Source organism: Marasmius oreades, chromosome 3 (assembly GCF_018924745.1).
Source record: "Marasmius oreades isolate 03SP1 chromosome 3, whole genome shotgun sequence".
Taxonomy (NCBI): Eukaryota; Fungi; Basidiomycota; class Agaricomycetes; order Agaricales; family Marasmiaceae; genus Marasmius; species Marasmius oreades.
In genome coordinates, this window is record NC_057325.1 from 3,532,559 (window position 1) to 3,558,571 (window position 26,013).

The following is a 26,013-nucleotide window of genomic DNA, read 5'->3' on the forward strand; positions in this document are numbered from 1 at the left end:
CGGGATGTACTTACAATGGTTCATACCGTGTCTCTGGCCCACAGACCAATAATCGTGCAGAGCTTTATGCGATATTGATGGCCATCATCCATTCACCTGCAGACAGAGCATTGCATATCCACACGGATTCCCAGTACGCCATTCGATCGCTAACATACTGGGCCCCTCGCAATGCTAACTGTGGATGGAGCTGTGAGAATGGTGATATACTAAAGAGGATTGCCTTATGGGTAAGCCGACGCACGTCAACAGTCACCCTGCATTGGGTTAAAGGTCACTCTGACAATGCGCATAACGACGCTGCTGATGCACTTGCCAAGGCAGGATCTCATCTTCCTTTGGATTCTACACTTGACTTGGAGGCGATACAATGCCTGACCCTCCCAACTGCTACAGCATGTGACAACTGCCCACTGCTTTCGAAGCTAACTACTGATCTGTCGGATACGGAGACAGTTAGTAAGAAGCTGACAGTGAATAGAGGGGCTTCGTATAGCCACAGCAGTCATCGTGGTCGCGCATACAAGCGTCAACAGCAGTCACGTATATTGACAAAGTTGGAGGATGCTTCATCTCGACCAGCAGTCTTCTGGCGATTGTACAAACGTCTTCGATATCCACGTGCACCTCCTGTCTCGACCACTGTTGCCCAGCTGCACAGTGTATTTGTACCTCGAATGAATCCGCCTGACCCGGACAAGTCAAATTTCAACAAAGTGAAGCTGGAGGAGCATAAACAGTTGTCTGAGGCGCGCACAGCCCCAACAGCCCCTTCGATTTTTTCGGTATTAAATGAACACATTACCATCGCAGACGTAGAGCACGTTAAGACATATCTTTGTCGCCGACACCACTCAGAGACAACAGGCATTGATGATACTCCATACTCTCGCATCATGGACATGGATAACAATGAAATTTGTCAGCTTCTCAATGCATGTCTGGACTCCTCGAGTGCACCTGCCGCTTGGTTAACGACTCTTATTGTTGCCATTCCAAAGCCGGGAAAGGATACATCAGACCCAGTCAATTACCGTGCGATAGCACTGGAGAGCTGTTTCTTGAAGTTTGCGATGCTCTTGGTGAACATGAAACTAATGTATGCTGCAGAGGAAGCGGGGATAATTCCCCCTTCTCAGAATGGCTTCCGAGAGGGCTATCGCACCCATAACAACGCGTTCATTTTACGCTCAATTATAGAAAAGACGCTTGCAGGAGGAGATCCCCTCTATGTCGCATTTATTGATGTGTTGAACGCCTTCCCATCAACTAACCAATCAGCACTGTGGGATCGTCTGGAACATTATGGGTTTACAGGTCGCTACTTTGATTGGCTTAGATGTGTTTACGACAAGATGACATACCTTATATCGCTGGAGGATGAACTATCAGAGGAGTTCAAGTCCCTTTCTGGGGTTCTCATCGGTGATCCTGCTTCTCCTCTCCTGTGGAATTTATACCTGGCGACTCTGAATTTCCCACAAGATTCCGATGATGCTGACCTTGAAGGGTATCCTATCTCTCATCTTGAGCATGCGGATGACATGGTCATCATGTCACGTACACCTGAGGGCTTGCGCAGACATCTCAATGAGCTAGAATCCTGGTGTTACGATAACTTTCTGTCACTGGATCCAAAGAAATCTAAGGTTATGATATTTGGGAAGTTACCTCAACAACCGCCTTTCTTCGTGATACAGGGACTGCGGTTGGAAATAGTACCTGTGTACAAGTACGTGGGTATCAGTTTCTCATCCACGAATCATGACATCTTCTCCGAGTTCTACAACGTGAAGGTCAAATCTGCCATCGCATCAGCACAAGGAATTTTAGGGACAGACAGACTTGTCGGTCGGCATCGCCTTCCCCCTGCAGTGTCTCGCAACCTCTACACCGCTTTAGTCGACTGTCACCTTATTAGTGGGTGTGAAGTGGCTCTCGATGTCGCAAGGGATGGTCCACAAAAGTTGGTGGATGTTCAGGTCAACTTCCTTCGTCGTCTCCTTGGACTCGGAAACCACTCCATCGTCTCTGTACTGTTCACAGAGACGGCGGTGTACCCTATTCTGCAACACCGCCTTGTTCTTGCACTGCGATACCTACTCTACCTCGTTATGCGTACTCCACCGTCTAATGGAGGGGATCATATGACTACGTTGGCGTTACGTTCTAGCGATCGTCTTCGTATGAAAGGGAATACTTCATGGATGTCTGATCTTGACTTTGTCCTCTCCAGATTGCCGGGCCCCGCGGGTCCACCTCTTCGGTTGCCTTCCATAGATGATTTGACCGAGGGGGTCATCAAACAACTAATCAAAACATTGAGCTCGAACATCTGTAAAAGCTTACAGCAGGATGTTGACACTTTCTCTCGACTGTCCCTCATTCGGAACCGCCTGGAACCTGTGGATCCGAAAAAGGTCGAAGACGTGCCTACTTTCCACATCCTCTATCTTCGCCATTACTTGACGAGAATTCCTAACTATAAACATCGCATCTCTCTCACGCGACTGTTGTTGGGTGCCTGCGTACCGTGCATCTTTAAGGCGTCTCCGGCGCGTACGCCAAAGCCATCCGATGATTGGAGTTCATATTGTTGTTGCGCTTGTGATGCTCACTACGAAACTCCTGAGCATGTTATGTTGGCCTGCCCTGCAGACCTCGAATTATTAGCGATACGTGAACAGTTTATGGCATCTTTGCCTTCACGCCAACGCGACAACGTACCGGTACAAGATAACGAGGCTTTCCAAGTCTTGAAGAATTGCATTTATTCATGGGACTTGGTGGTTGCAACTGCGAGATTTGTTCACCAAGCGATGGTTTTGTGGCAGCGAAAGGTGCTAGAAGGCTTTCGGTGCTTTGACGACGACCCCGTTGACGGTGGGGATGATAGTGCGGAGGAAGATCTGAACAGCGACGGCGTCAGCGCATCCGGATCAGATTTCGGTGATGAAGAATTTGGCAACGATGAAAGTATTACTGCTATACTACACTAGTCTACTTGTCCTTCTAAATTTCGATGTACTGTAATAAGTGGCTGCTGGTCGCCCTACAGTCTACCGCCTCCTGAGAGGGGTGAGCTCGCTTTAGGGTAGTACTAGTAGTTCCGGCGGTTCCCTTGTGGGACCATGCTGCGTAATCTATCTATCTATCTATCTATCCATCTGTCTCCAGATATGTTCACGATATGTAGAGTCACATAATGACAATGCCCTAATTACTTAGCACAAATGTTTCTAGTGGTCCTCCTGCCCTACTCTTGCATACATTGACCTTTGGTAGGTAAAATATCTCATTTGGACCCATTTCCATCACGGGAGGAACAAGGGACGCCAGAATTCCCTTTGCTGGATTGTGTTACAGCATGGTTACGGCATGGTCAACATATGTTCACGATATATTGAGTTTATGGGATATATATAAAGTAGCACATATCTGTACGACATGGGCCGGTTTTGGTGGTGTACCACATTCCTGGTTTCCGAACTCTCCTTTCCATCCGCAGATGTCCACTTTAAGCGACCAAAGACTACTTGGGAGAACTTCTTGAGCCCAGATTGGACGGCTTCAATGACAAAGAGATGAAGTGTTCCACCATGGTTACTACTGACAAAAGACGTAGCGCCTGAAAATTTCGGTCACTGGAATGATGTACTTGAATTCAAAATAAGTTCTGTGCGTTGTCGTGAATTGTGGTGCATAATACGCAAACATAAAAGCACGAACTGAAGGACTTCAACCTCGTGGTATCTGAGACTAGCCATTTTCATGCGGTATTCGCTGTCGCAAGACATCCTCTCCATTTATTCGGAGCGTTTCTCCGGAACCATATCCGTTGCAGGGCCATTTGGAACGAACTCTGTGAATAAATGATAGATCGAGGTGGCTGTCATGGGAGTGAAGGGTCGAGTCGCAATCAATGCGATCGTTTAGAGTAAAATGCAAACGAACTCAGAATGAACGTTAACCTCAGACGTAATAGAAACGGCTCGTTATACCTAGTTACTTCCGTTGGGTTTCCATGTTGCTTATACCTAAAGGTCCAACTCGTACAAATCCTTGGCAACTCGAATACTGTATTTAGAATTGAGACTGTCTTGTACTTCAACAAATGTGTTCGGTCATTCGTTCAAAATTTCCACAAGGAGGTCCATAGTTTCTTGCGGATAATCCCAGTGCATCTGAAACTCATCAGTTACAACAGAAAGAACAAGGATCTATAAGAGAAAAAACTCACGAAATGATTGGCACCTTTCATCAATTTAAATTCCACAAAGTCCTTCACGTCCTTCGACCCGGTGATCTTTCTAACCTTCTCTTTCTCGTTCTCGTTGTCATCCCATATCTGCCAAAAAGCGCTGGTAACAATCGCCGATGTTTTATCCCCAAGAATTTCAACCACTTTCATCTCGGGAAGTAAACTTTTCCTAACGGTCTCACTATAACAAGCCTTTGCATAGTTCACCTGGAGAATATCTAACCAGAGCATTGCCATTCTGGATAGCATAGCGTCGGCTCTCGGGACCGGTCGTGGGGGGAGGGAAATGATCTCTTCGACTTCTTCTGAGGTCATATTATAGACGCTTGGAACATTTGAGCTGTCTCTAGAGGGCATTGCAGGCGCAACATGTTCCATCAAAGTTGGATCCCGAGTTTGAAGTTTTGGGTCAAGAGTAACGACTCCTGGACCATGCGCGTAATAAGCGGAGACGAGCATCATGAAGAGGCCAATTGCGGAAGCTGGGGTGATGCTGGGAGAGTCTCGAGTAGCAACCCAAGTTCCAGGGATCGGTTTTTTCCCGATCGTAGTTATTGCTGGTTCTGTGAACAATGAGAAACGACTTGATTGGGAGGAAACGCAGAAAAGTATACCGAGCAGTATATGAGCCCTCAAATAAGCTGCCAGCCTAGTCTGTATTTCCTTCGGTGCATCTTCCAGGTTGGCAAGAGTTGCAAACGTCACGGAATGTCCGAGCGACCATCCCAAGATAGCAATACCACCGCATTTCTTCTTCGTTCCCATCTCGCCCTCAACTTCGGATATGGGTGGTAAATCATATTTCTGGATGAACGTGTCCACAAACGTGAGTAGTTCCTTTCCTCGAGCTTTCAAATAGTCTGCCCTCTGTTTCTGTTTCTCGGATTCCGTTTCTGCGCCGGTAGAGGGTTCGAACACTCCTAATTCCTTGTCGGTGGAATCGGTAGATCCAGGGTAACCACGACGGTTGATTGAAACGAAACGAATGTTTTCTCGACTACAAAGTGGGAGAAGCTTTTTGAAGACCGCTAAAAGACATGCGTAGAATTTGGTCTCTATTTCTCCGTCAATTCAAAACGACGCACCTCCATTGAACATCCAACCATGAACTGCGAAGATCGTTGTGTATGGTGTAGAATGGTCTATCTTCGGAGGACCGCTGTCGGTATATGAGAGATGTACATTGTGAGTTTGTTCTACGATGATGATGTTCATTGTCTGGTAAATAATGAGACACGTAAATTGGGCGAGCTTGTTTGTGGTAATAACAACGGCAGTACGGAATCCCGAGTTTCACATGGCAGCTGACCGATATGAGACAGAGAATCGAAAGTACAGTCCCTGTGCAAAGCGAGTTATGCGGCACATTAGATTCGTAGAAGTGAGAGCTCAAAGGAAAGAGTGCAGATAAAAACTGACGTTACATAAAGATACCTCGGCTAGATTACATTTCTCCGACCACTCAATTGCGCAATCGGGACTGGGCTGCCAGGCCAGAAAACACTTCTCGAGCTTTCGCAGGTCTTTTAATTTGCTTTTGACAGTACTTACTACTCCTGCGCCAATTCGGTTCGTTCCTTTTACACACCTCGGTATAAGCAGGTAACAACCATGGCTGAATGTCGAACCTGTCGGCCAGCACTATTTTATGAGAAAATTCGAGGGATCACGGAGAGCCTCGATCCCATTAATGGCGTGCTGGCGAACATCGGGACACTCAAAACGTTTTACAATGGACAGTAGAACAATGTAATCCTGGAGATTTGGATCGTTGGCTGCAGAGTTTGGTCACTTCGGTGGATCTGGCTCGGGGGAATGATTTTGTACATGAAGATGTGTCTGCTTCAGGGTCCGGGAGATCGAACACACCGTCAAAAACTACTGATTCGCGGCGCAGGTCATGTCGATGGATTGTGAACAGGTAGCCTTCTACCTGAAATTAGAGCTGGTGAGTATCATTTCAACAATGAGGGGAAAACAATCTTTCAACCAAACCTTGGTAGATAGATATCACAAAAATCCGGGGATTGGGATAATGGATTATCATGACGTGCCTGTGATATCTTATCCCAGAATCAGTATCATTTCCCTGCCAGATGATGGGATACCTTATTTTGGATTATACCGGATTAAAACCACGGGGGTAAACGCTAATTACGATGGCTCCTCATCTGCTGTTATCACTTATCTGACGACCTACCATCAAATATAATGTAGATATGACATGATATGACATTATCATGTTTGCCCTACACCGGGGCAAAAAAAAATCTGTAATGCTCATTTCGGCGTAATTATTTCATATATGGTGCACTTGATGTTGCTATATCAAGGATTTCTTAATTTCTGTTTCTGATACCAATTGACGTGACTGTAGTGCTGGGTTTCGTATTGATTGGTTTGATACATACAAATACATACCGTGTTTAAAACGTTCAATACCAACTTTGTCCAAAATTTCCGGTATTGAACCGTTTTGAATTACGAAATGATTAGGTAATTATTCAGAGGCAAGCCAATCACATTCCTCCCAATCCCACACTATCTGACCTCTGTTGAAATAAACTCAGTTGTGTAAAGAAGACGACAACTATATTGAATACCTGTTGAAATAAACTACGAGTAGTGAGTAATTTTATAGTAAGAGTATGAAAGTAAATATATGAGACTTACCTCAGTTGTGTAAAGAAGACGACAACTGAGGGAGCGGTCTCGATAACTACAGATTTATATGCTAATAGAAATAGGAGATAAAAGGGAGTAAAGGAGGCATAAAAGGAGATAAAGGAGATAAAGGAGATAAAGGAGGCATAAAATGTAGGACTAGTAAGAAGGAATAGTAAGAAAGAAGATACATACGAAGCATGTACTTCAACACCCCCCCTGCTTCGTGACGTCCAAGATTCTTTCGACAAATCTTCGGTGGATAGTTCCCGGTAGTGCCTTCGTAAAGATGTCAGCGATGTTTTCTCCAGTCGGGATATCCTTGATTTCAATCAGTCTCCTTGCCACCTTTTCCCGAATATGATGATGCCGCATATCGATATGTTTTACCAATCCATGTAGCTTCGAGTTTTCGGTCAAACTTTGTGATCCCTCGTTATCACTTTTCAATACGACAGGTCCGTCAACCGGTAGGCCCACTTCTTTTAACCACGAAATCATCCAAACAGCTTGCTGGCTGGCCCTTGCTAGTGCAATGTACTCTGCTTCGACCGTCGAAAGAGCGACTGACGCTTGCCTTTTTGATCCCCATGCGACAGGTCCTCCGGCCATGAAGAAAATATGACCCGATGTCGAACAGCGAGTGATCTTGCAACCTCCCCAATCAGCATCCACGAACGCCGATGGTTTCAGTCCATGGCCGGGTTTATATTTGATCTTGTATTCCAAAGTTCCCCGTATATATTCTGCAACGTGAATCAATGTCTTCCAATGTATCGGTCCGGGGTTATTTTGAAAGCGAGCAAGGAGATTAACAGCGAATGATAGGTCGGGGTGAGTGCAAATTTGCCCCCACTGTAGTGATCCTAAGAGTTCTCGGTAAGGTTTATTCGACATAAAGATTCGGTCGTCGCGGGACAGCGGATTTTCGGCTTCTTCAAGTGAAATACCTGGTGGTAAGGGAGTCGCTCTCGGGCGATGTTCCCAGAGACTGAAATGTCGAAGCATTCTTTCAAAGTATGCCTTCTGCGACAACTCTATTCCCCCATCACTCAGTTGAATGATAGTCACCCCTAGTAAAACGCCACTCTCCACATCGCTTATTTCCCACTTGTTCCCTAATTCCTTCTTCGCCCGGAGTTTGCCATCTCTCGACGTGGAACCTCCGAAGACGTCGTCGGTGTATGTGCTGGTTATCGTGTATTCGTTGTTTTTGAAGCGAGTCCGAACACATTCATCTGCCCTTGATTGATAATATCCTAGTTCGTCATATGTACCGGACAGCGTTTTGTACCAGTTATACGCGCCCTGTTTCGTACCGTATAACGTCTTCTTTAACTTGCAAACCCAGTTTTCTTTTCCTGGAGCTTCGAATCCATGCGGTTGGACCATATAGACGTCATGTTCAATGGGGCTGTTCAAATACGCTCCTTTGAAGTCCAGTTGAAACGTGTTCAACCCGAGGTTGACTATGACAGCGATTGTCATTCGGACCGATTCCATACATACGACCGCTCCATACGTCTTGTCGTAATCCACACCAAAAATCTGTGTGAATCCTTGTGCAACCCAACGCGCTTTCTTCCGCACTACTTCGCCCATGGAATTCCATTTCGTCGCATATACCCACCTACCTCCCATAATCTTTGCACCTTTAGGTAGAGGTACTAGTTCCCAGCATCCCTTATCGTTCAGCATATCAAATTCCTCCTTCATAGGAGGACCCCACTCCTTTAAGTTATCCTTCGCTTCGTTGTAATTCCTTGGGACCCAATGAACACTATCCTTTGCTGCGAACGCCCATGGACTATGGATGATACTGGCATGTGTCCTATCATGTGGTTTTGTAGAATTCGTTGCCCAATCGAGTCCCTCGTCTTTGGCACGCTCCTCTATCTCTCGACTTTCTTCGGAATCCTTCTGTGCTCTTGAAGGTTGCTTGACTCGACCTGATCGTCTTGGTTCTTCCGTTGTAAGGGGTTCTAGCGGTGCAAGGGGTTCTAGTGGTGCTACTATTGGCAATATTGGCGGTTCGGGTTGTTGATCGACAACATTTTCGTCGCTTGGATTTACCGGATTTTTCTCGGCCGCTGGCCCAATGTGGATGTCGACCTCCGAATCATCAACATTGCTTTGATCCGGCGTTAGCGGTAAAGTCCGATGTGCAATACCTTCCTCAAATCGTACATCCCGCAATTCCATCACCTTCCCCGTATTCGCAATCCACAGTTTATATCCCCTCCTATCCATATATCCCAGCAATTTACCTTTAACTGCTTGAATTCCCAATTTTCCATCGTTGTGTCGAGTCGGAATCTTCGCCCATGCATCACATCCAATTGGCCGTAAATGTGATACATCTTGACGTTTGTTGGTCCATAGTTGAGCTGGGACATCGTCGGGGAAACGATCAGATGGCATGAAGTTATCAACATAACACCATGTTGCCATGACCTCTGCCCACAAGGAAGGAGGGAATCCGGCATCGATTATTATTGTCCGTACTCCCTCGATAACCGTTCGGTTCCCTCGTTCTGCTACTCCATTCGCTGACGACGAGTAAGGTACAATCCTTTCAATCAAGATACCTTTGTCTGCGCAAAATTTCTCCATTACTCCATTATCCAGTTCTCCACCACCATCTATTCGAATGGTTTTGAGCGTCTTTCCCGTTTGTCTTTCTGCCATTGTCACGTACGCTTTGAAGGCTTCGAGTGTGGTATTTGCTTCTTTATTCGGCAGGAAGTATGGAATCTGATAAGATGATCGCCCATCTGTGCACAAAAGTAGCCACGATTTCCTTCCGATACTCTGGGTTCGTGATGGTCCCCATAAATCCATATGCACTCGTTCCAAAACTTCTGTTTCATGCGTCACCTTTTCATCGAACGGCCGTCTTGTAGCCTTTCCGAATAAACAATCTTCACACATTCCAACAATCTCTTTCGACGTGATCTTCAGTCCATCCACGAGATTCCTTGATGCCATCCTCAATATTCGTTTTGCTCCATTATGTACCCATCGCCGGTGCCATGTCATTATATCTGTCGGATGATCCAATGACCTCGAATATTGGACCGAAGTTTCGGGTAGAATTTCGTACATCCTTCCTTGCAAGTTGGCTGTCATTGTAACGTCGTCAGTTCCCGGCATGCACACTGAGATCTTCCCATTTCCCCAAGTACCATGATATCCTTCCAGATCAAGACTCGGCATAGAGACCAGGTTATTATCAAAGGTAGGCGTATGTCGTACATTTTTCAGGACAATTTTCTTCGTTCCATTATTGTCCAGATAGGGATTTCTCCAACTCCCAGTATTGGGAATTGTCCATGTGGTCCAGACTGAGCCGTCTGACCCTTCCCATCTATATGTTGGTACGTCTCAAATAGATTTCTATCCTTCCAGCAATGATCAGATGCTCCGGAATCAAGGTACGACTTCGATCGTGAAGAATTAGGAACCGCGTTAATTTCGGTTTGACATAGACAACAAATCGATTTTTGGACAATGATTATAGATTTGTTTTCTCTCTCCTCTTTATCCCACTCAGCCATCAGCTTCTCTTCTAGAACGGAAGGATGCACGAAGTCGGAGCTGGGATCATATATGTCAAGAGGAGGGATAATGATTGGATTCGTAGATAACGTACTGTTTGTCGAAGTGTTGAGAACATACGTATCTGCTGGAGTAGTGACGGAATTAATATTGGCGGTGTTCTGTTCAGATTTGACTGCATTCGATTTCGTAAATTCTTCCCGGGGTTCCATTCCTTTAGCAAATTTCCACCCTGCAGGGTTTTTACCTTCCTTTCCTCCTCCTTTAGCCCAACAGTCAGCAACTAAGTGTCCCTTCTTGTTGCAGTTGCTACAAATCTTCGATTGTCGAGGTTGCTTAGATGTAGCTTCAGCGACTGCGGCTGCTATTAACGCTTTAATCGATTGGGCAACTACAGGAGCTACAACTGGTGTAGTGGTTGAGGATGGTTGAGGAGATTCACCAGTTGGACTGGTGATAATGACAGAAGGAGGTTGTGCTGAGGGATTAAGTGTAGGTTTTATGATAGAACCATCAAGATAGCCATCAAGTCCTTTGGCCCCGACCTGGAGGATAACCTCCCGCCTGAATCCTTGCCAATTCTTTCGGCCGACTAAGCGTTTCTCTTCGGGGAATAACGGAACTGATGGAGTGATGGAAGATGACATAGTAGTCGCTGAGTATTCGTTCTTCAATTGAAATTGAGTGTTTTTCGGGTTTGATTAGGTGAGCTCAGGTCTCATAATCTGTTGAAATAAACTCAGTTGTGTAAAGAAGACGACAACTATATTGAATACCTGTTGAAATAAACTACGAGTAGTGAGTAATTTTATAGTAAGAGTATGAAAGTAAATATATGAGACTTACCTCAGTTGTGTAAAGAAGACGACAACTGAGGGAGCGGTCTCGATAACTACAGATTTATATGCTAATAGAAATAGGAGATAAAAGGGAGTAAAGGAGGCATAAAAGGAGATAAAGGAGATAAAGGAGATAAAGGAGGCATAAAATGTAGGACTAGTAAGAAGGAATAGTAAGAAAGAAGATACATACGAAGCATGTACTTCAACAACCTCTTGAATCCTATTCCCAGCAACAAGGATGCCTTGTTCAACTGCCCGGATCCTTACAATGTCGATTCAACTTCTGACCCTCTCAACTCTGATGGCAAGGGCTCATTGTCGGAGATAACTATTTGCACTGGCGGAAAGATCAGACTTGACTCGGACCGGTGCGGCGGAGGCTACAAAATATTAAATTGCTCGGTCGTTACCGGCGAAGGCATGGCACTAGTACTGCCTCACGCCAGTCATGTTGGTCAAGCAATGGAGCCAAAAAGTGGTTGGAGAGAGGATAATTACAGGGCAGACTTAGGGTTATAATAAATACATCGATCTAGAGCTAATTGTCGCACTGGACCCCAAAATACTTTGCCACTTACAGCGGGCGCTTAAACGTTTAAAACTCGTTTAAAACAATCAAAACAATCAATACGAGGGACCCCAAAGTTCGATACATTACATTACGAGCAAAAAATAGTTCAACACCCAGCCCTACGTGACTGCAAGCTATATATAGAGTAACATATTATAATTATTATATTTTGGTTTAGTATATTTTATGGTTTTTAGAAGTTAACAGTCACATGCATGCAGTACCGAGTAAGTTAGTTCGTACTTACAAGTACTATTTTGTTGAAGGTCAAATTTAGGCCTGGTGCTAGCGATTTTGATTGCGTTACGCGCGCGCGCCGGCCATACCTACGACGTACAGGTTCATCCCCACATTCAAAATCTGAGTTTAGGACATGTAATATGCACTCATCTACTACTCTACCTGCTCTACAGGTGATGATCCTGAATATTATACAGTTCTAAGATGGTCACTGCTGATACATCTAACAAGGCCAACAAAGGCACCCCCTTGTCCTAATGTAGAAGCCCTACATTAAATGATACCCCATTAAATTTTGTGGCATGAAGGACTCCCTGTCACAACTACATCAGGCAAGCTATAGTCATTATGAGATAAGCAAACAAAAAAATTATTGGGGAGTTGTACGCTATGATGACGAAGTCAGAAATTCGGGAGTGAATGAACTCCACATTATTTCCTTTTGGAGATCATTCAGGGTTTGACAACTTAAAATATTCATACCGGATAGATGATGGAAAAATATATTGACTTGGTAATCTGCCCGGCAAAAGATAATGGATGATATTGGAGTATCTGGTTTCAACGTCCTGACACGTGGTGACAAACTGTGTAACAGTATATCACAATTCGCGATTTTTTGTGATGTCGGTATAATAATATTGGGTACGAGGGACTGCCGGCCGTCCTCTGGAAAGATCTAGGATTGAAACGTCAGCACCGATTAGCTGGCTATAGATGGATGGCAGTTAACTAGCGCTGAAAGAGAGAAAGAAATTACTAACGCGTTCGCACAACCTGTGCGTTCATGAAGGTCCAGGAGATCGAACTGTCAAAAACTACTGATTCACGGCGTAAGACAACTGTGAGCCATCTACCTGTTATTGAAGGTGAGTATCATTTCAACAATGGGGGGAAACAATTCGATCAGAACACTCGGATATTGGTCTATAATGATGTTGGTGTGAGGGACTAGAGTTCATCCTCCGGAGTTCTAGGATTGAAACATAAGCGCCAGCAGCTGGGAAATCTCAAAGCAGAAAGGAGACCTGGCAAGGATATTTGGTGAGCCTTTTGGTTGGAGGTCGATGGTGACATCTGGAAAATCCAGATTTATTAATTAGTATGAATTAGTACTAATTAATAATAATCGATACTAATTGGCACTAATTCAATTAGTATGAATTAGTACTAATTAGTATGAATTCGCTAGGTTATCAAATTAATTCGTACTAATTAGTATGAATTCATACTAATTCATACTAATTAGTAGGCATTAGTAGGTAAATAAATTGTACATACTTCTGTATAGTGTACTATTTTATTACTATACTATATACTACATAGTGTACTGTTTTATTAGTATACTATACTATGATATTTTGAAGTAGAACCTAACTAATTTTACTTACTTACTTACATTTATTAGTACACTTGTCCGAAATTTTTCAAGTCCGAAATTTTTTCTAAGTCTACTATGCATACAAATATAATAGATATACTTATATATATCCTATTAAAGAGTTACAATAAGGTTATAGTAGTAACTGTGCTTATACTTATAATTTTCCTTAGACCGGGATTGAACCTGGTGCTAGCAGTTATGATTGTGTTACACCGGCGGGTACCCCATATAAGCGGTAACTTGTATTTCATCAGTTCCTGGTCAATTTAGATGATTCTGGGGTGGTTTTGGGGGTTTTTCTACCCCCTGAATTCGATTTTGAGCTTATCTAATTGTTCCCATCACTCCTTGAAGAGATAGTGCTTGTACTGTGTTGCAAAACAGTGTATATTATGTATTTTAATGAGAACTGATTCAATCCATGTTCATCTGGGATGTTTTCTAGGGTTCTTTGACCCTCTGAATCTGATTCTGGCCTTAGTTATTTTTTCCCACCACTCCCTGAATTGATATCATTGTTTGGCCAGAATTTTAACCATTTCAGCACTGTATAACCATGGTTGATGATAAAAATATTGGAGGTGGGTAGAACTATGTATTTTTGGGTGCTGAACTCGAATTTCCAATCAGCTTGATGATAGGATGTCTCCCTACTGCACTATAAATAAATAAAATTTATTCCAAAATATCGGAAATAATATCCATTTATTCCAATGAAAACTGATCCATTTTGTGTAATCCTGGGCTGGTTTCTAGGGTTTCCTGACCCTCTGAATTTGACTATGAGGTTAGCTAAGCTCTCCCACCCCTCCCAGAATTGATACTCTGGTGTGATTCAATTTCTGATCAATCCAGCACTGTCTGAGTAAGGTAGGTGATAGAAATGGGTGAGATGGGTGGTAGTATGTGTTTTTGGGTGCAGAATCCAAATCCACAATCAGATTGATGATAGGATGTTTCCCTGTGACAATATAAATGAAAATATTTTATGCCCAAATATTGGAAATAATAGATATTCAATAAAGAAGGCAAATCAAATATTGAATCACAGGGAATTTGGGGGAATGTTCTGGATATATGTAACAGCCTGCCTACCAATTTTTGGACCTTAGAAGTGACAGCTGACCCCCCTAGGCAAAAAAATGCTAAAAAAGCGAAAAATAATAGTTTGGCCTAGTAGTACCATCAGAATGGACTTCAAGTACTGTTTTAGACCAGTGTTCTGCTTTCTTTGTAAATTTCTTCAGTGATAGAAACTCTTACTACACTGTCTTCTAATATAAATCTAATTTACCCCTGCAATTCTGTGTAATAACCTATGCAAACCTTTTGCCCCAATTGCCCCAATTAGTGATTAGTATATAAAGTGTGGTTTTCTCTACCATTTTGGATGATTACTTATGGAAAAACTCATATAACTTTTTGCCCAATTAGTGCCAATTAGTGTCAATTAGTGATTAGTATCAATTAATAGAAATTAGTTTTGGATTAGTACAGATTATTACTAATTATTACTAATTGCTACTAATATATAAAGTATGATTTTCTGGGTGATTACTTATGGAAAAACTCATATAACTTTTTGCCCAATTAGTGCCAATTAGTGCCAATTAGTGTCAATTAGTGATTAGTACGAATTAATAGAAATTAGTTTTGGATTAGTACAGATTATTACTAATTATTACTAATTAGTACTAATTAGTAAAGTAGGTTTTCTCTGATGGAAGTTGAAGCTAAATATGAATCCGAAAACACGAGGGTCGGATGTCGGCGCTGCCAGTGGCCGTCTTATAAGTTGGTCGTTGAAACCGTTTTAAAGGAGTGCAAGTTCCCTATGCAGCGTCGTGCGTTGATCCTGACACCGGTGTTCTGAATCTTCTGATAGAGTGTACTCCCAAGGAGTGACTCGGCTGCATGGATAGAATGAAACTTGGAGCGTGCCCTCAATACTATGATTATGTAACGTGTTCGCACACCCTGTGGGTCCATGAAGGTCCTTAGCTCGTCAGCGCTTCAGCTTCAGGCCTCCTTGCGTAACTCCAATATTATCTATGTCGTATTCTCAAAACTTGTTCTTACATATCAAATGATCTTACATGAATACAGTTCAATAACAATTGAAATACCTGTCAACGCTAAATGCCATCTACAGTGATCTCTGCTTTCAGAAAATTCAACGTCGCACATGTTTTAGAGGTCACTGTTCAATCCTGTTCATCTTTCGCTCACCAAGGTAGCTTGCCCGTTTTAATCTTTCGCGTCCCGCTCTTCGTCGGTGGGGGCGTAATCGAGCGACTCTTTTCCTTCTCCGGCATCTTTTCCTCCTTTTCCTTCTCCGGCTCCAAGTTATCGGGGAACGAAGGTTTCGCACCCCAACTCATCTGTACGTTGCTTGGTCAGTTAACGCTTCGCAACAGCTGATGGAACAAAAGCATGAGAATAATCACCTTGTCAGGCCTATTATTGAATTTCGGAGGATACCAAGGTGGCGACTGTGCTAATTCTGGTACTGGGGGGGAAGGAAAGAAGATCTCATTCACAATCCGGCTGACCCGAGGGTCCAATACAGGCGCTCGTGGGACACGCGGCGCTGGAACAGGAATATAGCAGGGCTCAGTTGGGCTAACTGAGCGAGACACGCGGTCATCAGCGCCGATTTCCTCGCGAGCTCGAGCAATCAGTATGACCTTCTGTAGGCCCAGCTGTTCTCCTTCCGACAGCTCCAACGGCTTGTCCCTTCCGCAAAGTTCGATATACGCAGGCTTTAGCCAACTGGGAATGTCGAACTTCTCCGCGAGAACGATCCTCTGGACTGCGTTAGGTCGATGAGATTCGATACCATCGATGGCTTTAATTCGCGCATCGGTACAGTCGTAGCGAGTAGCGATTGAAAGTAAATCGATGTATTCTTGTAGAGGTCGGGGTCTGTTTTCCGCGGCTTTGAAGTATAGCCTGAGTAACAAGATTGTTTTATTTTCGTTCGAAAATTATACCAATCTCACTCACCCAGCATAGAAGTACTCCAAAAGTGCCTCGAACTCGCCTTGGGTTACCTCAGGTAGGACAATAGGATTCTCGTCGGTCTCGCCACCCTGATCTGGCGGTAAATGATCGAGCATCTCATCGAATTTATGCGATTCTTGGCGCAGAAAATGGCGGTGTACTTTGTAAAGGTGGTTATCGACCTCAAGCCCAACGTAAGTAATTTAAACCGCGAACAGAAGGAGATCGGCATCTCTCAGACAGGACTTACAAGAAAGATAGCCATCTGTTCGTCAATATAATACTTTGAGTGGCGAATGGGAGGCTTTTTGACGGCAGATGCTGGGCTCTTCCCAGTGGCGATTGGGACTTCATCAATGCAACGAATGACCGGGGACGGGGACCTCGGGAGAAGAGAAGGTGGAGTGAGAGGTGGAAGGTCTGGGGGGTTCATTGGAGGTGTCTTGGGCGCCATTGCCCAGTCTTCGGACAGAGGGCTGGTTGAGAGAGACATGGGGGGTAAGGTTTGAAACTGCTGAGGCCGGGAGGGTTTAAGTAAGTTCTGATAACAGTAAGAGCTAGTGAGATTTGAACGTAAATTTTGAGCACGAGTTGATAGAATTGAATTCCGGAATCTATCGAAGGTAAAAAGAGCTGCGGTTACGTTCTTAGAACAGCTGCGGATCGATCATTTGATATCGCAAAGATGATGAAGTGGTGGCGTCTACGGTGGGAAGTATGCAAGGGACATAAAAACAGCGTTTTATTGACAGTGGAACACATGTTGATGCGTGCTTCCGACCCTACGACACGCGTTAATAACGTGGTAATGGCTTTACGCCCTCACTTTCTTCTTCTTCTTCCCTCCAAGCTGGAAGTACATTTAAACAACAACAGCCACGAAGAAATGTTAATTAACCTACCGACGTGGAAGTTATGGACGGAAGTTTGGTAGCGAGAGATTCATTGATGATTCTCTCCAACCTCGAATGCTCAAAAATGGGTCCTGGCCATGAATTGTTGCCGTGATTGTAGTAATGGTTGTATATCATATCTCGACTTTCCGGGGAACTTCGAGCGATTTCCCGGGCCTCAGCAATTAACATCACCTTTTCAAGACCGATCTGAACAGCCTCATCTTTCGTTAGAGGTTTATCTCGTTTGCAAATTTCGATGTAAGCCGGCATGAGCCACTCCTGGACGTTGTACTTCTCGGAAAGGATAAGCTTTTGAATTGGGTCAAGGGGTTGAGATTCGATGCCCTGGATCGCTTTGAGGCGCGCCCCAGGGCAATCGTAGCGGGAAGCAATGGAGAGCAGATCGATATGCTCCTGGAGAGGAATGGTGGAACCTGACTGGCTCAAGAAGAACGACCTGCAAGATCATCAATGGAGGTAGTAGTATCAAGGTGAGATTGGTTTACCCTTGGTAGAAATAATCCATGAGAGCGATAAACTCGTTTCGACTAACATCCGGCAGCGCAATAGGACTTTCATCCGCTTGTCCCTCCTGTCCCTCAACCGGTGGTGGGCAATTGAACATGGTATCAAAAACCAGGGATTCACGTCGAAGAAAATGACGATGAACTCGGAACAGATGATTGTCCACCTGTCAGCCCGAAAGGTGAGCAGAAGGATATCTAATGGAGTAAGGAAAAGCTTACCAGAAATATAGACATCTGTTCGTCGATGTAGTACTTAGGATCACGTACTGGAACTCCTGTTGCAGCAAGTTGAACGACTGTAGGCTCCGAGTCGTCGAGGTCGCTTTTGGCGCTTAAAGCCGGCGAAGAGGGCTTTTGGTCGTTCCGTGGTTCCTCCATCGAGTTTCAGTTTCCAGTGTAGTAGTGTCTGTATGCTAAGCTCATACCATTAAGATTATATACCCGAGATAACCTGCTCAGTGGGAATTTTCTGAGGGCCCGCAGCACCTCGCATGTATCGAAGACTCTCGGTACAAAGAACTGCCCATTGAAGCGCTGCGGTGTACGCAGCGCAGAAGTCAAGGTGGGCCATCGATAATCGAACAACGAAAATTGCGCTGCGGTTTGTTACGTATCGGAAGGCATGACAGTTGATTAGAATAGAGTTTCGATACCAGATGATGCCTGTCAAGGACGACTTCTGCAAGTATGATGAAAAGGTTCAGATTCATGTATAGTCGAGCCATGATTACGACGTTTGACGACGCAGTGGTGATTTAAGCAAGATTTAAGTCGATATTTTCCCGCCTTTCTTTGGAACCTTTTTCCTAGCTGAAAAATACAATCAGACAACGACGGTTCACATATTTGAAGAAACTCACCTTGAATATCACAGATTGAATTCGCAGCATCTCCGATATATCTCTCCACCCTTGAATTATCGAACATACTCGGTGGCCATTTATCCCAATGACCGGAACTCACTAGCATCTGCCGACTTTCAGCAGAACTCCGAAGGTTTTCCCGGGCTTCAGCGATCAATAATGTCTTTTCAAGGCCAATACAGATAGCCTCATCCTTCTTTAGAGGTTTCTCTCGTTTGCACAGCTCAATGTAAGCAGGCATGAACCACTGTGGGACACTATACTTCTCGGACAGAACAAGATTTCTTATCGGGTTGGGGGGAAATTTGTCGATTCCTCGGATAGCTTTGTCACGAGCCCCAGCGCATTCATAGCGGGTGGAAATTGAGAGTAGATCAATGTATTCTTGAAGCGAGGTCGAATGCCCTGGTTGGCTTTTGAAGAATGTCCTGCAATCTAGGTCAGGCTGGTCTATGTAGATTTTAATAAGGCGAGGCCATTGTACCCTTTGTAGAAATAATCCATCAGAGCCACAAATTCGTTTCTAGTGACACTCGGCAGCACGATAGGATTCTCATCCGACTGACCCTCTTCGCCGTAGGCTGGTGGAGGACAACTGAACATACTGTCGAAAACAACTGATTCATTCCTGAGAAAATGACGATGGACTCTGAACAGGCAGTTCTCCACCTGTTGTGATGTGAGCAGAGACTTATCAAAGACCGTCACCACGAGCTCACAAGGAATATCGACATCTGTTCGTCGATATAATACGTTGAATGTCGATCATGGACAGGAAGGGTTTCCGGTGTAGTTAAGCTGGCTTTGTCTACATCGAGGTCACAATCGAACTTGAGTTTGGAATGGATTGACGGTGCAGAGGGAGAGGGAGAACGGGGTGCGCCCCCCAATTCCATTATGATTGAGTTCTGTTGGCAGCGAGGGTGAAGCTGCAAAACCAATTAGCGAAGAAGAGAACGAGATAGATATGGCTCACCTCGATTTGATTGATGCTGGGCAGCCCCAAACCGGCTTCTCGGATCTCTTCCAAGTGTTTTACATTAGTGAACCATGGATGAAAGCTTCGCAAAAAGTCTAATTCACATCCTGATTCGAGACCCCGATAGCTTTGACTTTGCCTTGTTTATTTGAATCAGCGAGGGCACGCCACGTATCGAGACGACTAGGCTTGTTGGAAAGGGGACTGTGAATTAGCATGCAATCGATGTATTCTATCGCACGAAGGTCAGAAGCGACGTATGATCATTACGTAGGGACGGCGATTTTTCCTATTTCAGCAACGACGACTTATTCTGGCATTGAGATATTTAATATATCTCGTTACACGGCCACCTTTCTACGTTGGCGTTGCGTGCTGGCAACCGTCTCCGTATGGATTTACTTCGGTGGTTTCAGTACTACACCAGCTATATCATATATGTCGCGTTGATGTGTGTCACGAACCGGGCTACGGCCGCACTCCATCAAGCCTCGGCACTCCCCTATTTTCCCCTAATCTCTTTCTGAACTCCTTAACATCATCTCATTATACTCCTTTTAGTCTCCATGGATTCCTTAACTATTTCAACAGACTCCTTAGTTATCCAGTATATAAAGCTATCATGTATGCAGTGATCACTCAGTTCAATCAACTCTCTTATAAATTCCCTATTTTCCTCGCCCTTAGGCTCTTCACAGAGTTTCCGAGTGATTGATCGGCTTCCGCGTTCCGGCCCGATCGAATCCTCACAGTTTGATTGAACTCCTAAAACCTTACCATTTTTGGAAAAAATGTCTATCCCTGGCCAACTTCCCGAGCAATGGAACACCGAGTCCATTCCTAATCCGGAACAGACTACGGATCAGCAGAATCTTTCTAGTACTTCCCAGTTGCCGTTTCAACCGGCATTTAGCATCCCATCATTCCATCCTACCGCCGATAACCCGATTCAACAAACAGTTACGTGGTCGGATCTATCAAACATCTATCATGCCGTATCCGGCCTCGGTGGAACTATTGAACAGATGCAGCAGACGGAAATGCAGCAACGGGCTGTCATCAACGCCCAATTTGCCACTATTCAGAATTTTAATGAACAGATGTGTACCAATTTTCAGACACAGACAATTCCGAAAACTCAAGTAGCAAAAATTCCGGAGATATCGAAATTCACTGGAGAACCGGAACGTGTAAATCAGTTTGTTCAAGATATGGACCGTGCAATTCAGCTGTCTGGAAATTCCCTCCCCACGCCACGCCACATGACAAACTACTGGGCTTTATTTCTTGACAAAAAAGCCCGGGACTGGCTTCGCATGATTGAAATCCAAGAGCCAGGATTGTTTGACAATTATCCGGCTTTTGTCGAGTCCTTCAAGAAACATTTTGAAGACCCTAATCTTCCGGCAACCATGCTGAGGAAAATCGAGGTCTTTAAACAGACTAAGAGTGTGGCTGCCTATGGATCGAAATTTGTGGAAATGGTGGTCTATTGTGATCTCTCCGATTCCACTAGAATCCACTATTTCAAAAAGGGCCTGAAAGATCATGTAAAAACAGCTTTGGCCTTAGTGGGAAAAGATGCTAGGCCAAAGAAATTAAAGGGTTTCATTGATCTCTGTATTGAGATTGATGATGCTCACGAGGAACTCGAACACGAACGACAACATGAAAAACGTGGTCTACAATTAAATAATTCTTCGGGATCAAACCGGATCAACGGAAACGGTTATAACGCAAATTCCCGAAACGGAAAATCTACAGTCGGATCAAATGGCGATTCGGTGAAAACTGTAGCAAACTCCGCACCTGTCGAAACCAACGGTGAAGCGATGGAAGTTGACTATATGAAGCTGCGAAAACAAGGTATGAAGATTAGTCTTACCAAGGCACAAAGGGATTATCGACGGGACAACAAACTTTGCCTCTACTGTGGCGGCAAAGAACACTACATCGACAATTGTCCGAATATGGGAGAACAAGCAAAGAAAAACAGGAAGGAAAGGTTAGCGCATTTCCGAGGTAGCAAACCCTCGGGAAAAGCGTAACCGAATGCCCTTCAGTCCCCGAGCATTCGGTGAACGTTGGGACTCGTTCACATGCATCCACGCCGGATGCTCCCTATACCCGCCGTACTAACGGTTCTTTCGTACTCAACTACAAAACTTCGCCCTCTTTCATTCACGCCGTTGACGCTGGTACTCGTCATTTTGTTATTGCTGTTCGACTGATTACCAATGACAAGAAGATAATTCATACCCATGCTCTTGTCGACTCCGGAGCAACAGACTCCTGTATTTCTCACAAAATTTCCATTCGGCATTCACTTCCAAGAAGGAATAAAGAAGTCCCTATACCAATTACGGCCGTTGACGACCGTCCAATCGCCTCTGGACTGATCACCCAGGACGTTGTAATTCCAATTTCTATCGGTACTCACGATGAGTTAATTTCCTTTGCCGTCGTTGACGTAGACTATCCCATTATTTTGGGACTTGACTGGCTTAAACGCCACAACCCGGCGATTGACTGGGCCGACTCAACATTGACTTTGAATTGTTGTAAGTTGAAAAATCCTTGTACGGTACACGCAAAGGGCTCTGGTCCTCTGCCTATTCCGAAACTCCATGCCCCTCCAACACGCGTTGCAGGCTTTGGTCTCTCCGGCGTTACCCCTTCTTGGTTTTACCCGACTTATTCGCCTACGACGCCTATACCATACCGTACCGAAAGAGAAAAGCCGTCTCAACCGCAAAGATCATTTCTCGATCTCCTTTGTGCGAAATCTTCTACCAATTATAGGGCTGTATTCCCAGATGCTACAAATTTCTTGACACCTCCGAAACCGAATGTCAAGGTGATTAGCTTTAAAAAATTCCAGAAGACCACGCGCCATGACCCAAATTCCATTTGTCTCATGAAATTCTATGATATGGACTCGAAGGTCTACGTCAATTCATTCAGGACTTCAACTAATCCATCCACTTCTAATGACCACACTCAACCTCCGCCTAAGCCGCCCCCCGATGATTATAGACCCCATATTCCACAGAAATACATGGATTTTGCAGACACTGTCTTCAATCCAGAACAATTCGAGAAATTACCAGAACACAGAGAGTGGGACATTGATATTGACCTTGAAGAAGGAAAATCACCACCTTTTGGCCCAATGTATAAGTTGACACCTCAAGAAAAGGAGGCTGTAGCTGAATATGTTCATTCGAACTTAAAGCGAGGTCATATTCGACGTTCAACTTCTTCAGCAGGTGCCCCGGTCCTTTTTACACGAAAAAAGACGGGTGAAATTCGCCTCTGTGTCAATTTTCGTGGATTAAACAGGATCACAAAGAAAAACCGATTCCCGCTGCCACTTGTCGATGATTTAATTGACTCAGTTCAGGGCTGCAAAGTTTTTTCGGTCATTGACTTGAAAAGTGCATACAGTCATTTACGAATTCGGGAAGGAGATGAGTGGAAGACCGCATTTCGTACTCACTTAGGGCTTTTTGAACATTTAATTGTCCCTTACGGTCTTACGAATGCTCCCGCCGCATGGCAAGGATTCATCCAAAATGTGCTTCGTGACATTCTGGGGTTGAATTGTGTTGTCTATCTGGATGACATATTAATATATTCGAAAACCCAAGAAGAACATGACGAACACGTACGGATGGTGTTGGAAAGACTCCGAGCCAATAATCTTTGCGCAAATCCGAAGAAATGCGAATGGGACAAGCAACAGGTTGAATACCTAGGTTATGTCATCAGTGCAGAAGGTGTACAGATGAATCCAAAGAAACTCGAGACCATTATCGCGTGGCCGGTACCGACAACACTCAAGGACCTCCAATCCTTTCTCGGATTTACAAATTTCTACCATCGTTTCATTCCCGGGTATTCAGGATTGGTTTGTCCATTAACAAATCTCACAAAGAAATCGCAGAAATTCATCTTTGACCCCACCTGTGTAACGTCCTTCGAAGAATTGAAGAAGCAGTTCACGGGTGCCCCTGTCTTGAAACATTTCGACCCAACACTACCTATCTTCATATTCACTGATGGTTCCGATTTCGCGCTCTCTGCTGTTATACAGCAAAAAGATGACAATGGAAATCTACACCCAGTTTCATTCTATTCCCGAAAATTCTCTCCAGCTGAGATAAACTACGATGTGCATGATAAAGAACTACTTGCTATCGTAGAAGCATTCAGAGAACATCGGCACTGGTTGATCGGATCACCGTTTCAAATCACAGTTATATCGGATCATAAAAATTTGACCTATTTCATGACAATGCGCCAACTCAATAGACGCCAAGCGAGATGGGCAATGTTTCTTTCGGAATATGATTTTACCCTGCACTGGACCCCTGGTAAAGAAAATGTAGCGGATGCTGCATCCAGACGGTCAGATTTTACATTGCAAGGCGAAGATGAATGACTCACCAGCCAACATCAGCAATTATTAACGGATCGGAACATCGGGCGTATAACATCCGTAAACGGAAGTAACGATATATCCGCGAACGCGGAGATATCGGCGTTAGCTTTAACAACACTGTCGGTTGATACTTCGGATCTCCTCAACGAGTTCCTTGACGCCACAAAGAACGACAGTGAATGGAGGCAGGAAATAGCGAAAGGAAATTCGGATTTTACCACAACCCATGACCTAGTTTTTCACAAGGGTGCATTATACGTACCATCAACATTACGCCGCACCATTCTATTAAAACGCCATGACTCCGTAATAGGAGGACACCCTGGCAGAAGATGTACGGAAAAATTGGTAGCAAGGGACTACTCATGGCCTGGCATGTCCACGTATATTAGAAACTATGTCAAGGCGTGCGACGAATGCCCCCGTTCCAAATCTGAACATCACAAACCTTATGGTCTCCTCCGTCCTTTGAGCATTCCAGAACGTCCGTGGCAACATATATCGATGGACTTCATCACAAAATTACCCCCTTCCCAGGGTCATGACTCAATCTGGGTAATATGTGATCGCTTGACAAGAGCGGCACATTTCATTCCATTCAACGAAACAAATAATGCAAGTCAACTAGCTTGGCTTTATTTAGATCGAATATTTCGACTCCATGGCATTCCAGACTCAATTGTTTCTGATAGAGACAAACTTTTCATTTCAAATTTTTGGCAGCAATTAATGGTGTTGTTGAAGACGGACATAAAGACTTCAACTGCCTATCACCCGCAGACGGATGGCCTAACAGAGCGTACAAACCAAACGCTGGAAGGATATCTGCGGACTTACTGTTCTTATCATCAAGATGATTGGGTGGACTATCTCCCCTTGGCGGAATTCTCTTTCAACAACCATGAGAATTCATCTACAAAACAAACCCCCTTCTTCGCGAATTTAGGATACAACCCGAACTTTGAACCGACTTTAACTGAAAGATCAACAGTTCCGACGGCCCATGACTTGGTGGAAAGACTGCGAGTTATTCAGGATGAATTGAGAGCTGAATTAAAGCATGCTCAGGAGGTACAAGCAAAGAATTATAATACCCATCGCCTACCTGCACCGACTCTACTCCCAGGTCAATTGGTCTGGCTATCCCGCCGAAATATCAAAACGAACAGACCAACGGATAAATTGGACCACAAGAAAATTGGTCCGTACCCAATAAAACGCCGTATTCACGACTCAGACTCCTATGAACTCGACCTACCTTCATACTTATCCCGACTCCATCCAGTATTCCACATCTCACTGCTGGAACCGTATGGGGACCCCACGGAGTTTCACCCGCACTCCGACGCCATTCCGTTGCAGCTCGAAGACGATGTAATGAGAATAGAGAGTATTAAAGATGCAAGGAAAATCGGAAAAACTTACGAATACCTGGTCCACTTCAAGAACACTGATCCAAGCGATGATTCTTGGATACCCCTTTCCGATTTACCGACAACAACCAATGAAATTATCGAGAGATTTCATCGAAGGAACACAAAAGCGCCTAGACCAGACAAAACGCTTTTCGACCGACCGCTAAAGGATGAAACACCAAGCAGGAACCCGCCATCAAATAAAAAAGGGAATACTCCTCGTTCAAAGTCTCCTAAAGCAGAAAAGAGCAATCTCAAAGAAAATTATATACCCCCGTCTCAAACGACCACGCGATCGGGTCGAATTTCGAAACCAGCGGAGAAATTAGACCCTGAATGGTAAAGATTTAAATCCCATCCATTACT

At 44.4% G+C, this 26,013-nt stretch overlaps 4 protein-coding genes across 4 annotated transcripts; all 4 read right to left on the reverse strand.

Annotated features, from left to right (window-relative positions):
* Nucleotides 1-3,979: 3,979 nt before the first annotated feature.
* Nucleotides 3,980-5,669, reverse strand: E1B28_006529 (uncharacterized protein). The gene is made up of 5 exons (XM_043151211.1): nucleotides 5,542-5,669; nucleotides 5,347-5,479; nucleotides 4,876-5,289; nucleotides 4,241-4,824; nucleotides 3,980-4,184 (listed from the first exon to the last, which is right to left on the reverse strand). Exons 2-5 carry the CDS (start codon nucleotides 5,474-5,476, stop codon nucleotides 4,125-4,127), a joined length of 1,188 nt encoding a protein of 395 aa, XP_043012304.1. The 5' UTR covers nucleotides 5,477-5,479; nucleotides 5,542-5,669; the 3' UTR covers nucleotides 3,980-4,124.
* Nucleotides 5,670-15,745: 10,076 nt separating this feature from the next.
* On the reverse strand, nucleotides 15,746-17,016 carry E1B28_006530 (uncharacterized protein; the record flags this gene model as incomplete). The annotated part of the gene is made up of 4 exons (XM_043151212.1): nucleotides 15,746-15,901; nucleotides 15,968-16,472; nucleotides 16,527-16,705; nucleotides 16,774-17,016. 4 exons carry the CDS (start codon nucleotides 17,014-17,016, stop codon nucleotides 15,746-15,748), a joined length of 1,083 nt encoding a protein of 360 aa, XP_043012305.1.
* A 321-nt stretch (nucleotides 17,017-17,337) lies between these two features.
* Nucleotides 17,338-18,374, reverse strand: E1B28_006531 (uncharacterized protein; the record flags this gene model as incomplete). Its single annotated transcript, XM_043151213.1, has 5 exons — nucleotides 17,338-17,373; nucleotides 17,426-17,876; nucleotides 17,926-18,110; nucleotides 18,166-18,318; nucleotides 18,372-18,374. The coding sequence occupies 5 exons, from the start codon at nucleotides 18,372-18,374 to the stop codon at nucleotides 17,338-17,340; spliced, it is 828 nt and encodes a 275-aa protein (XP_043012306.1).
* A 338-nt stretch (nucleotides 18,375-18,712) lies between these two features.
* Nucleotides 18,713-19,705, reverse strand: E1B28_006532 (uncharacterized protein; the record flags this gene model as incomplete). The annotated part of the gene is made up of 4 exons (XM_043151214.1): nucleotides 18,713-18,756; nucleotides 18,807-19,237; nucleotides 19,294-19,478; nucleotides 19,529-19,705. The coding sequence occupies 4 exons, from the start codon at nucleotides 19,703-19,705 to the stop codon at nucleotides 18,713-18,715; spliced, it is 837 nt and encodes a 278-aa protein (XP_043012307.1).
* Nucleotides 19,706-26,013: the final 6,308 nt, after the last annotated feature.